General features: G+C 28.5%; 3 protein-coding genes across 3 annotated transcripts; 1 reads left to right on the top strand and 2 right to left on the bottom strand.

Annotated features, from left to right (window-relative positions):
* Positions 1-7368, bottom strand: Phum_PHUM116720 (transcription elongation factor SPT6, putative; the record flags this gene model as incomplete). The annotated part of the gene is made up of 15 exons (XM_002424131.1): positions 1-91; positions 172-291; positions 531-668; positions 760-2135; positions 2272-2393; positions 2470-2846; positions 2945-3378; positions 3474-3899; positions 3973-4625; positions 4711-4915; positions 5012-5254; positions 5449-6007; positions 6197-6360; positions 6657-6979; positions 7248-7368. The coding sequence occupies 15 exons, from the start codon at positions 7366-7368 to the stop codon at positions 1-3; spliced, it is 5352 nt and encodes a 1783-aa protein (XP_002424176.1).
* Positions 7369-7991: 623 nt separating this feature from the next.
* Phum_PHUM116710 (proteasome subunit alpha type, putative) lies at positions 7992-8720 on the top strand (the record flags this gene model as incomplete). Its single annotated transcript, XM_002424130.1, has 1 exon — positions 7992-8720. One exon carries the CDS (start codon positions 7992-7994, stop codon positions 8718-8720), a length of 729 nt encoding a protein of 242 aa, XP_002424175.1.
* Positions 8721-11085: 2365 nt separating this feature from the next.
* Phum_PHUM116700 (uncharacterized protein) lies at positions 11086-13808 on the bottom strand (the record flags this gene model as incomplete). The annotated part of the gene is made up of 5 exons (XM_002424129.1): positions 11086-11210; positions 11470-11642; positions 11753-11912; positions 11990-12210; positions 13555-13808. The coding sequence occupies 5 exons, from the start codon at positions 13806-13808 to the stop codon at positions 11086-11088; spliced, it is 933 nt and encodes a 310-aa protein (XP_002424174.1).
* Positions 13809-14365: the final 557 nt, after the last annotated feature.

Raw genomic sequence — 14365 nt, 5'->3', positions numbered from 1 at the left:
TTAATTTTCATCGTAAAGTGGAGTCCCATCTCCAATTGAACTTTCTATCATTGAATGTGGACTCGTGTTTGTCATTGGCGTGCCAAAAGATCTAAAAAATATAAACCAATAAATAAAATATAGTCCGAAACAATGTCCAATTATCCATTTCTGTTTTTTTTTTTTACTTACTTAACGCTATCTCTTGTTGATGAATGACTGCGATGATGTCTGTGACCATTACGCGAGTTGCTACGTTCATCGTTTCGCCAACTTTTCCTTCCTTCATCATAACGAGGAGTAGTTCCCATTCTAAAAAAATATAATTTTCAAGGCATAAAGTAAAACGTGAAAAAAGCCAATAATAATAAATAAATAAATAAGACAAAATCCATACTTACATAAAATTAAAATTTCGGAAAAAAGGAAATAAATGATGTGGAAATTACGGAATATCACTAAAAATGGAAGGATAGACTTTCATAATCAATAATAAAGAAAAATTGAAAGGAAATTAATATTTAAAAAAAAAAAAACAATTGATTACATACCTCGGCGTGCTAAAAACATCTCGAGGAGTATTTTTTGAATTTTGTGGTTGCTCTTTCGATTTACGTCTGGCCCACGCTTCAGCTGCTTTTTGCCAATCAAGAGGATCATTCGATGAAGAATTACTACTAGCATAAGGCCTAAAAAGAAAAGAAAAAAAAAAAACATTAAAATTAAATTAAAATAATTTTCCGCACTCGAAACAAAAATTAATTTTTTTTTTTTTTTAACCTTGAATTAAATTGATGTTGGTGCTGATGAGAATGCTGTTGTGCTACCGAAGGTCTGTGAGACGGAGTTCTGTAGCCTGAAGGCATTTTATTCATGGTCGGCCTTATTCCTCCTGGATGAACAAATGCTCCCATGGCGGAATGAGGAGGCGTTTGAGCTCCGTATCTCGGAGTTTGAGTTATGTTAACGTGAGGGGTAGCGTAGGGAGTCATGAAAGGCGTCTGACCAGAAGGAGTATAAGGTGTATTTGCATAATGATATTGTCCAGGGGTGTGCGGAGGGCAATGAGGAGTTTGACTTGCGACTTGAGTGAGACTTTGCAACATGTGATTGGGCAAATTTTGAGCAACTCTTTGAATGGACTCTGGATTAATACCAGAAAGATTAATCGAAGGAGTTTGTCCTCCGTGGAATGGTGTGCGAGTAACTCTTGGAGTACCAGGAGTGCCCGGTATGGGATCTCGAAAATGTTCTTTAAACCACTTTAAAAGTAAATTAACAGAATAAAACATTTGTTGACGAAAACGAAAACCCTCCGGTGTGACGGACACGTATTCGTGCCGGCATCGGTTTCTTGGTAAATAACTCAATATAAATTTTCCAGGCAGGGATTTTGAAGCAGAAAGAATATAGTGAATTTTGTTTGGATTTTTCTTTTTTTCTTCTCGGAGTAATTCCTCTGCTTTTTCTTTCCGACCCCCTTCGGTGTCTCGGTAATTTTTAAAAGATAATATATCTCTAGCATGCGAAGCCATTGGATTTATATAACGAGCTATTATTTCATCCAAATCCTCGAATTCTTCATTTCCGATCCAGAGAGACTGACCGAGAGAAAACGCGTTTTCTTTTCCCTCTTCTCTTACATCAATGTGCTGCAGTATGCCGTCGGTGACTTTCCAAGTCACCGTTAAATGATTTGCTCCTTTACTCGAAGGACGAATAATTGCTTCACCTTGTTCAAGAGTAGACATAATTTTTTCGGATTCAGCATAGCCTATGTTGTGGAAAGCAGGATGGACAATAACTCTTTTTATGTATTGTTGTCTAGCCTTCAATTTCTTTACATCTTCTTCTGCCTTTATGTCTTTGGTTTCAGCATCGTGATCGAAGTAAGGATCTTTTGGTGGACGCCATTCATGATTTTTATCCGCAAGGTCAGAACTTTTCGACGTGCATTCTACAGAGAATCTATCAACCTCAATTTTAGTTATGCGGCAATGAATCATTTGATTTTGTTGAACCCTTTCTTCAGGGTTAGAAACATGTTTGTCAGATAAATTCCTGACGTGAATGTATCCATTAATCCCATTGTCAAGTCGTAATCGTACTCCTGTAGCTTGACCCGGACAAGATCCAGCATCAAAGTGATTCCAAACCTAAATGAAATTATAATAGCACAAAAATGAATTTTTTTTTATTACGTTTCCATAGTGAAAATTTTTCTTATGAAAATTTAATGGCAATTAAAAAACTTTAAAAAACAAAACAAAACAATTATTAGCAAATATATACCTCTGAAAGCTCAGGAAAGTCATTTTTTAAGCAAAACGGACATTGCCACAAATTTGTTTCGTCATTTCGAACTGGATTCGCTTGATCCAGTTGGTCCCCTTTAGGTCTCTTGTGAGTTATACCTTAAATTTACGAAAAAAGAATAACTTAGAGAAAATATGTAGGACGGTCGTTATGACTACATTCATTTATACGCACCTACAACTCTGGCCAAAACCATTTTGCCAATGTAAAAAGTTTCCGGGCTTTCTTTGGTTAGCATGTCGAACAATTCTTCGGAATTAGGAGACCAGTAAGGCGTTCTTAAATCATTATAACGATGATTAAGTTCTGCTCGAATATCGTACAACGTAATGCTTTTATTTCCAAAACCCTGTCTTTCCAATTCTTCCGCAAAAGCGTCCAAATCTAAATCTTTTAATCGTTCTGGCGATTCTAAAATTTCCTCTAAAGCTCCCGCCGGATTCGCCTCTTCGTCATCGTATTCTAAAGCATCCACAGCCATTTTTCTAGCCCATTCATACGTTTCAGGGTGAACTCTTGATCCATCTAAAACTTCTACGTATGCTTCCGTGCTGCAAATGAAGTAATACAAAACGATGTAAGTTGAAAACAAAAAAAAAAAAAAAATTTTTTTAAAACAAATATTTAAAATTAAACGGTAATATCGAACCTATCTCCGAGAGAATTTGTATCTATTTTAATAAATCCTGCACAATTAATGAATACTTTAGGTCCCATATGGCAAGCAGTAACTAATTGAGTTCGATTTTCCAGTCTTTGATTGTTTTGTTTAAGAGTTTTAAGAAGAGCAGCCGCTTTTCTAGGCCCAAACCCACAAATAAATTGAACTAAATTACTGGTGTAAGCCTGAGCAACGGCACGATTTACATCGACTCCTACTTCATTCGTTCGATTTATAAATTCTATGTAAAGAGCTTCTAAAAGCTCTTCTTTAGGAACTTGATCTTGTAAAGGATGATATCTCAAACAAAGAATTTCTTCATCAGATGTACATAATTGAGAAAATTCTGTGAGAGGATCTTGCATTCTTCGAGCCAAAGATATGGCTTGTCGCAGTAATAAAGGATAATCCCTGAATTCATTCTAAAATTTTGAAAAATTATTATTTAAAATATAAATATATATATATAAAAACAAAAGGGGGAAAAAAAACAGTATAATTGAAATTAGAAACTCACTTCTCCCTTTATCGAATTAGCATAAGTTTTAGCTAATTCGTTATCAAGGATTTCTACGGCTATCGATGCAAATTCATCATCCTCAACCAAAGAAGTTACCAATTGTTGAATATCCGTTTTTATCATTATTGCATCTCTAGATTCACCTCCGATGACAATAACGTGTGGTTTTTTAGATTGTATAAGATTCTTCAAGGAGGTAAGATCGTGTTCTTTCTTAATATTGTCTTCTTTATTTGCAGATAACTTTCGCTTTAACAAATGCGGGAGTCGCAAATAATCTGTACATTCTCCATCCGGCCCAACAACGCAAGCAAAAGCGGCTTGACTTAAATCGGGAACGTAAGCAACTCCCATGACTCGAAGTCCTTTACTTGTATCCCAATCTTCGTCATCATGATCAAATTCAGAAGTGTATGGCGCTATCTAAAATTTAAATAATATTAAAGTTTAAAGTTCTACTAAAGGTTATCGTAATCACTTTAAACGGTAGATTTACCTTTATCCAATTGTATAACTTTCTCGTACATAATTTAAGAATATACTCCCTAGCTTCAGAAAGCAAATGTGCTTTCAATTCTTTTTTCAAATCAGGTAAAAGAATTTTTTTTAATGCTATTTCCACGCATTCGACTCTCAATGCATTCCAATCTTGAACATTTTTACTGAATTCATCTCTGTAATATAATTGCTTAACTTCTTCTATGTAAGAAAGTGAAGTAAGGCCAGGGATTCTTTCATCAAAAGTTATAGTTAATAATTTATCTTCTTCGGCCATTGCTAATTTTATAAATTGATCACCTTGCAATTCTCTAACAGGTTTTCCTTTTAAATATTTCATACTGTAACAAGCGTGATTTTCATCTATTTCTTTAATGCCTTTTCGAGTAGGTTTTACATCTATTTTGGCCTTTTCGAAAAAAGTCTCACGAACACATTTTCTGACTAATGGTTCTCGTGCAAGCTGAGTGGCCACCATAAATTTGACAGCTTTTAAAATATCTTCAGGTTGCATGAATTGACGACTTATATATTGCTTGGCCAATTGCAATGGTTCCGTACTCTCCTGATCAACTTCATGTCTCTGATAATTATCACGTAAATTTTCGCCAAATTGCGCAGGCGTGAGGCCAAATTTCTTAGATAGGCCGGCTACAAAAAAAATAAAAAGTATATAAGTAAATAAATACTTACTTTTTCAAGTTTTCAAGTTTTCAATTTTGAAATGAATTCTTACTAAGTCCAGCTTTCCGGCACATAGCGTAGGGTCCACTTCTCACAGCTTGTTTTATTGTTTCTTCGGGAGGTTTTTCTGCTTCTTCCGCTTCTTCATCATCATCTTCATCTTCAAGCTCATCTTCACCTTCAGTTCCTTCCATATTTGCCCTTTCTTCCAGTTTTTTCCTACGTTTTTCTAATTTTGCAGCTTCTTTTTCTTTTTTCTGTAAGAAATCAATCAAATACATTATTAAACTTCTTTTTTTTATTAATTTAATTACAAAAAACGAAAAAAAAAAATTAAAAACTTCACTACTAACTTTATAAGCCTCTAACATAGCCGGAATATCTTGAGAATAATATAGCAAAAAATTCATATGAACGTCTTTTAATTCCTCCATAGTTTTTACATTTTTAAGTCGTTCAATGTCGTCATCACTAATTATCCGCACATCTTCGGGAATAGGAGCATCTATATTTTGAGTCAGTATTTCACATAAAAAATCTCTCATTCTTTCAAAAAGTTTTATCAAATTATTTTTCCTGGTTTTCAATTGACACCACTACAAAAAAAAAAAAAAAAATTATAATAAAAATTTAAAAGATTTTATATTCTACAACTCAGCCTCGCTGTTAAAAATTTAGGATTTACAATAAATGTAACTAAATTACGGCGTATAAATTTTAAGTAACGAGAGTAAATAAATAGAAAAAAAATAAATATAATTTAACATAAAAAAAAATCTTTAAGTGATACCTTTTCGTCATATTTATAAACTTTCCAAAGGTCATTAATATTCAACTCCGGAAATACATATTCTTTTCTGTAAAACGCAATAAATGGTACTTCAAAATTTTGATTACGTATAAAGTCCAATGCTCTTTTAATCTTTCCGATCGTTTGTGGACCCCTTCGAGGTCTATCTCTATCTGAAACTTCTTGTATAGATATGGTTGGCTTGCAAAAGGCTTGCTTATAAATCCATTCGGCTTCTTCATCTAACTCTTCAGATCCTTCAGGTACTGCAGTAACTTTAAAATCTCTGAGTTGCATTCGTTCCGGAATATCGGTGTTCCTAATTTCATTATCCAAGTCAGTGAAATGACCTCTTTTAAGTTCGCTAGGCTCATAAATTTCAAAAATTGATTTCTTTGTTGTTTTTCTAACTTTTTTCTTCTCTTTTCTACGTTTATGTTCTTCTTCGGCTCCTTCTTCAACATCGTATTCATCTTCCTCCTCATATTCGTCACCAAATTTTTCAAATTCGTCAAAATCAAAATCTACGCCGAATATATCTTGAGCTTCTTGAAGAGCCCTGTAAAAATGATTAAACAAGTTTTTATTTTTCACTATAAAAAAAGCATTGTGAAAACAAATTTTATCTTTGAGAGAATTTTTAATAAAATAAAAATTAATTAATAATTCAATTACAATGTTGGACCTATTGTACTAGATGAATACTGTTGGATATAAATTAATAAAAAATAAAATTAAATGAACTAACGCATCATTAAAAATAGGTTTTCTCTTTTTCCTTTTTTCAGCAATGGGTCTTCCAGCATCATCGACTATAAAACCATCGTCATCATCATTTGAATACTCTCCTTCTTCTTCTTCTATATCGTAACTCTCTGGTTCAACTGATCTATCATATCTGTCATCTTCTTCCTATAATTTTTTTTTTTTAAGCAAAATATCTATCACCAAAACTGAAAAATCATAGTCTAAAATATTTGTCACCATAATTTAAAACAATTGTTTAAGTATCCTTCATTTTTGTAAAGTCATTAATATTAAATAAAAAATAGTTTTTAATAGCCCATATAAATTAATGACAAAGTATTTCTAAATAATAAAAAGTACATTTTTACCTAAACATGGCTTTTTGACATAAATGTCTAAGAGTTTTTGCCCACTACCTGGAATTTATATATATACACAAACTATACATATATTAAGCTTACATGATCTGATCCTTCGAAAAGCTCATTGGCTATAGCATCTCTATCTTCTCCTTCATCATGTTCTTCCTGCTCGTTACCAGATTCATCATCATCTAGTCTTCTTAACCTTTTAAACTTTTTTTTTCTTTCAATTTTATGTCCCAAATTTTCTTCCAAAAGATCATAATCATCATCTTCTAATCTGTCATCGAATTCCTCATCAGATTTTTTTCTCTTTTTAGAGTTATCTGACCCATCCGAATCTTCCCCTTCACTTTCCTCATCCTCAATTGGATTGTCATCAATCAAATCTTTAAGTTCTTCTCTTAGTTTCTCTTCATCATCTACAAAAGAGTCAAGTTACCAAACTTTAAAACTACATAAATGCATGATCGATTAATTAGAATTACACACACACAAATTAATATACGAACACAAAATATTTTAATTATTTACAATATTTATTAAAAAGAAATGCTAATGATTTTTATTGTTATCAAAATGTTTAAAATTAAAATTTTAAAGTAAATCTTGTTAAATTGAAAATAAAATTGTTAAGACTTAAATTTATAAGTTATAAGGTAGTAATTTTAACTATTTAAAAAATCTTACCTTCCTCTTCTTCTTCATCATCACTATCTATAGCTTTATGTCTTTTTAATTTTTTTTTTTCACTAGGACTTAATTCTTCATTATCACTTTCTTCAGCTTCTGAGTCTAAAAAATCAGCCATTTCCAATGAATCTAAGGAAGAAAAAAAAAAAAAAATTTTAATACAACAGAATTTTGAACTATTCTTATGACATTAAAGGAAAGAGTTAATAAGAACTTTGTATTATAATGAAAATTGTTTTCAAAATATGCAATTAATGTAATATATAAAAACAAATAATCATTTTTTAAATTAATTATTAATTAATCTTTTTATTTTTAACTAAAATAATCTAAGAAATAAAATTAAATCGTATTACTTATTTAAAAATGATTATCGTAAAAAGGTAGTTCTAATAAACATTTTGCAAATACTTTTCACTACAAGTAATAATAATGTTAAATAATAAAATTTTTTCATAAAAATCTTATTAAACTTAAGAAAAATAAATATTTTTTCAACACTGAAGGTGCTACTTACTTAAAAGTATCAATACTTTACAGGAATATATTTACAATAGACATCAGTGCATCAATTTTTTTTCTTTACGAAATAGAAATTATAAGTTACAATATGGCCGACACTGACTTCCAACATAAATAGTTTTGCTATCGTTCAATGGCAAATATTGCGGTAGCCATATTAAGTACATGACAGTGTAATTTTTGTTTTCAACCGGTTGTTTCTAAGTTTTTTTTTCAAAAATGTTTCTTACAAGATCGGAATACGATAGAGGAGTCAATACTTTTTCTCCTGAAGGTAGATTATTTCAAGTCGAATACGCTATAGAAGCTATAAAATTAGGTTCAACTGCAATCGGCGTATGCACTAGTGAAGGAGTTGTTTTGGCTGTTGAAAAAAGAATAACCTCACCTTTAATGGAACCTTCTACGATTGAAAAAATAGTCGAAATAGATTCACATATAGGTTGTGCAGTAAGTGGTTTAATGGCTGATTCTCGTATTATGATTGATAGAGCTAGAGTTGAAGCACAAAATCATTGGTTTATTTACAATGAAAAAATGTCAGTTGAAAGTTGCGCTCAAGCTGTGTCCAATTTAGCAGTTCAGTTTGGTGATTCCGATGAAGAAGGTAGTGCTATGAGCAGACCTTTTGGGGTAGCTATTTTATTTGCTGGATGTGATGAAAAAGGTCCACAATTGTATCACATGGATCCTTCCGGTACATTCATGCAGTTTGATGCCAAGGCAATTGGATCCGGCAGTGAAGGTGCTCAGCAAAGTTTACAGGAAGCTTTTAATAAATCCTTAACCCTCAAAGAAGCTGTCACAACAGTGCTTACTATTCTAAAGCAAGTTATGGAAGAAAAATTAAATTCTACAAACATTGAAGTTATGACTGTTACACTCAAAGGAAATTATCATTTATTCACAAAAGATGAACTTGAGATGACTATTAAAAATATAGCTTAGTATTTTTTTTCCCTTTAATTTAAAATGAATAATCTTTTTTTTGTATATTAAATAATAAATCTGTAATAAAAATTAAGTATTGTTTTTAATTCTATATCAATTATTAAAAATGTTGTCTCTTGTTATACTTTTTTATGGTAGCAATAATTCATTGCTAGAAGTTTTTCGAAAAGAAATATTTTTTTAAATCCTTTTTTTTTTTTACTTAATAAAATATTTTTTCATAGTATTATTTTTTGACAGTATATTATAAATTAATTGACCTTAAAGCAATTAATTTTTTTATAATTCGAGTAATTAAATAAAAATTTTGCAGTGATTCTCTTCCAAGTGCTTTTATACCCTATCAATTTCATATTAATTAATTAATAAAAAGATTTCTGCATTGAAATATAATCTGTAATTTTTGTTTTCATAAATTTACCGTCAATTAAAATTAATACTTTGATTTTAAAAAAATAAAGTTATTTTTAAAAAGTCCCTATTGAGAATATGATGAAAGAATGAAAACCTCTAGCATTGACCTTACTATTTGAATTTAATCAACAGAGGTTTTACTTATGAAAAATTGAAACAAATAAAAATGTAACCGTTATAATAGAAAAAAAACCTAATTCTCACTTTTTAATAAACAAATTTTCCACAGATTAATTTTAACATATTCTTTGCCCAAAAAACTGAAATTTTCAAAGATTTAGATAATTCGAGACTACTGAGTTTTTGTCCTGGAGCATGTAGACAATGCTTTAAATTGTTAGAATAAAAGCTTTTGAAAAATGAAGGCAATTAGTTTGTTAATAGTTTGATTTCATATTAGGAGTTACAATTTCTATATATAATAATTTTATTATTAATAAAATCTAAGTTGGCACCACTGTTTCGTTCATTGCGTGAAACATTTGAAATTAAAAAATTTTAGAGGTTAACAGAGTCTAAAAATTTGACAGTTTAAAGAATACTTACTTTACTTTGTTGAATTTAAAAACTTTATTAATTTTTTTTTTATTGGTGATAGTATTAAATTTTCTTACGTCGTACACTTTCATACAGAAACAGCAGTTTTCTAAGATGATGGATGCTGAAAAAGAACAAAAAATTGAGCTAAATGAATTGCGAAACAGGTTAAGAGATGCTAAGTTAGAGTATAGACAAAAACGAAGAGAAACTTTAATTAACGAAAAAAGATTCGTAAAAGAGTCAAAACCAGTTGAATGTGTTTCTGCAACGGAATTAATATCATTAGCTAAAAGTATAAAGCATAAAAACCAAATTACTTGCGAATCATTGAAAATTATTATGAATACTTTGTTGGAAGACAGAGAAAATATTTCTGCGTTTTTGACTGTTGATGGGGCATTGCCTGCTTTACTTAGAGCATTATCAGGCAAATTAACTTTATTTATATTTTAGTTTTAATTGAGCCTATTTTCATTTTTATTTTTTTTTGTTAATTTTAAATTTTTAGGACAAAATGAAAAGTTTCAATTACTTGCTGCTAGATGTATTTGTAATTTGAGTTTAGGAAACTCAAAACTATCATTAAAAGTCTTGAAAGCAGCAGATTCTTACATGTTTGCCCATTTATCAGGAAAAAACAATTACATAAAAGTAAATATTATGTTAATATGTAAATGACTATAAGTATTTGAGATATAAATTTGTTAGGGAAATATTAATTAATTTTAAATTAATGTAACACTAAAGTCTTTTTCTTTTTTTAATTTTCTTGGATACTTAAACATTAATTAGAATAGAATATAGGTAATAATAAAATTGATTAATTCTAGTTTTAATAAATGCTTAGGAAGCATGTGCAATTGCTGTCGGAAACTTTAGTACTCATGGCAAATCACATATTGAATTACTCTTGGTTCAAGGATTTTTTTCCAAGATAATTGAATTACTTGAAAATTGCAATGAAATGTCAGAATCATGCTTATTGTATGCTCTAACACAAATGATTTTTCATGGATTTGACATTTTAGGGTAAATTTTTTTTTAAATTTAAATTTTTCTAAGAGTACATTTCTTAATTTTTAGGGTTTTTTTTTTTTAAAGTAATAATTTGATTTTTCCTGATTTTTTAGGGCAAAGGAAATGCAAACAGCTCTTGTAAGTATCATTCCAATTTATCAAAGGAATGGTTTTATAGTAGTATTTCTTATGTCTGTTTTATCAGCAAGCAAAGAATGTCATCAAATTATACAAGATTCTTCTATTCACATTCAAACATTAAAATACCTTTTGATTTCTGTAAAAGATTCTGAATATGAATCTATTTATTACCTTAGGATTCTTAGTAATTGTGTATCTAATGAAACTGTCCTCATGGCTAAAGATTTGATCCAAGATTACAACTATTTATTCAAAGAATGTTTAAACCTTTTACTTCAATCAAACATAAACGTTTTGAAAAAAGAATGCATAGGATTGGTTGGAAATCTTTTAAACCATCCTTTACCTCTGGTAACTGCTTTTGGGTTAGAAATTCTGGAAGAAAATTATAATTCTGTTAAAGATTTTTTTTAAGTTTTAAATAATACAAATTTTGTTAAGAATTTACAATATTTTTAAAAAATTTGTTTAGTTTTTGATTTAAGTTACTAATACTAATACTAATGTGCAAAACTATTTGATAATAAAAAAAATTCAGTCAATTAATTTATGCACAATTTATTCACATATAAAAAAAAAAATTTTAGCCCGAATTTTACATTTAAAAAAAAAGAAAATTTAAAATACTAATAACGTTTTTTCCGGTATGAAAATTTTTTAGTGACTTTAGGATAAAAAGTTGGTTCTACGTCAATGATGCACAAGAAATTGCCTACGTTAAAATATAGATTTCCAATAAGATTCGATGAATGCGAATTGACGGTTTTTAAACATTTATAAAAAACATCTTCGCATTCGCAATGAGATCTTGAAAAAGAAAAGAAATAAATTTGTATTATTAACACGCACAAAAAAAGAAAAAATTATTTTTTAAATACTCATTGTCGTTTTTTTTTTTTTTTTTTTTTTTCTCATACTTTGTGTATAAAGAATAATTTGTCAAATTATGTTGAGTTTTCAATCCCAACACTTTAACTGGACAAAAATCATGACTTCTACAACATTTATCTAATTTTTTATCAGTTCCTAAATCATAATAGGTATTAGCCAAATCACCGGATCCGCACCATTTCGTACCTAGAAAAAAATTAAATCAAATATTATTATTTAAATATACATGTAATTTAAAAAAAAAAAAAAAATGATGATTATACCTGGAAATACTCCACTTAGTAAAGATGAAAATTGTCTTCTTTCAAATATTAATTTTTGAGATCTTTCTTCTGTAATAAATTTATAATTATCAAATATTGGTGGTGATTCTAATTTTTGACATTGTTCCATCAATTCTATCATATCCGTAAAATTTATTTTTATTTGTAATGGAATATATTGACGGAGATCGCTAAGAGCAACTTCTTCATCTTTTTTTGTTCTGATTAAAAATAGTAAAAATAAATAATTATTATTATTATAATTGTGACTAAAAAAAAAAAAAAAGAAAAATGATCAATAAACTACTACTTATTATCTGATAAAACAAAAAAGCAATCGAAATATTTTTTTTGGCAAATTTAAAATAAAGAGTTTTTATATTAGAAAACTAGTTTATCAAACTCATATTTACGGTAAAATAATTGGATATTGGGAGGCAATAATCCAGCCTAATATTGAAATAAACCGCAAAACCCAAATAAATGATGAGTTATTAACGATAACTTTCCAGAAAAAATAAAAAATTAAATTTTAATGAGAAAGAAAATATTACTCAATGTTACAACAGAAAATTTCCCTGTGGGACGTCATCAGATGTTATATAAAAAAAAGTATTTACAACTATCATCCTTCAAGGAAGTATTTTTATTCCTGAAGGATCGGGTAAAAATTTGAAATAGTTAAAAAAAAAAAAAAAGGTTATAAATTGATTGAAAAAAAAAAAAAAAAAAAAAAAAATTGTATCCTTTGAATCTAGTTTTACGACTATCATTAAATATATATAAAAACATGATAAGGTGAAAGTCGCAAAAACATCCTGTTCTATGTACCTTGATAATAATTATTATTAAATAAAATTATTTATTTATATTACTTTGATTTTTTTTTTAAACTAAAAAAAGAAAAATAAATGAATAAATAATATCAAATTTCATAAATGTTATTAAATTTAAATTTTTAAAAAAAAAAAAAAAAATATAAAAAATTTACGAGCGTAACGATTTTTATGTAGAACACAAGTTAAAAAAAAAAAAAACAATTTAAATACAGTGAAACTATATTTTGAAGAAAAAAAAGAGAAAATGATAATTGTTTTTTACATATTAATATTTTGACGTTTTGTTTTATTAAAATAATAATAATAATAAAATATAATTTATTTAAAAAAAAAGTAAGTCGGTTTTAATTTATTTACCATCTCCTATGAAATAAATTTTTTTTTTTTGTTAAAAAGTTGAGGAAATTATATAAATGATTAATTATTATTATTATTATTGTACATGAACCTAAATAATTTTTTTATTTAAATTCAAATAAAAAATTAAACTTTAATCTTCGTGGCATAAATAATAATAATAATAATACTTACTTGCGTAGTTATTTGGTGGTTAAATATTGCAAAAAAAAAAAAAAGGGTAAGAATTTGTGTAATTATTTTTTAAATGAAACAAAAAAAAAGAATAATAAAAGTGAAAGTAATTAATTAATTAATTTTTTTTTGTTTTATATGAAAAAAAAAAAACCTTGAAAATTATTATTATTATTATTAATATACCTAACTTACCTAACTTCCAAAAGCTCACAATTAAAAAGTTCTCTTTTTTCTGACACTTCAACAACGGCAATAGTTTGTTCGTGATAATAAATGGCTAATATTGAATCGTTTTTCAGTCTTGTTCCGGTAAAATTTTTTTCAGGTCCTGGAATCGTTTTCGTTGGTTCTGGAAAAATAGTTTGAGCAATAGATGTTAAGGAGAGGATTCCTCGCCCTTGCATAAGAACCAAGAAAGCCGCTGACAAAACATGAATTATTTTCATGACATTTGTCTACAATATTATTATAAATCGGTTAAATGTCACGAGACGAAAAAAAAAAAAATTATTATAAATCGGTTAAATGTCACGAGACGAAAAAAAAAAAAAAAAAAAAAAAAGTAGGTTCGATTGCCGTTAGGCTTTTATAAGTTTTAAAACGTAACCGAACGCATCGGAGATCCGCAATCAACTGTCTTAAATCAGGTTTTAGTTATACGAGATCCCACCAAATGTATTACGTGGGATACAAACACACACACACTACTACGGTAGGTACAAACTTTTTTTTTTTTTTTTTTTGTTACGTCATGGAGAAATTTTAAACAAAATTTTCACTTTAAATTTTTCCTGATTTTCTCGAGAGATTTACATTATCATCATTATCGTGATAAAAACTTAATAGTTTTATTTAAATTAATTTTTTTTTTTTGTCCAGACACAAGAACGACGTACACACACGACACACACACGACTCACGACACGACATAAAATGTTTTTTAAAAAAAAAAAAATTAATTTAAATTAGACTCGTAATTCGTAATCGCTAAAAATGGCGATTA

This window comes from Pediculus humanus, genomic scaffold (genome assembly GCF_000006295.1).
Source record: "Pediculus humanus corporis 1103172107463 genomic scaffold, whole genome shotgun sequence".
Taxonomy (NCBI): Eukaryota; Metazoa; Arthropoda; class Insecta; order Psocodea; family Pediculidae; genus Pediculus; species Pediculus humanus.
Note: the sequence above shows the minus strand (reverse complement) of the source record. Positions and strands in the feature narration are given on the sequence as shown.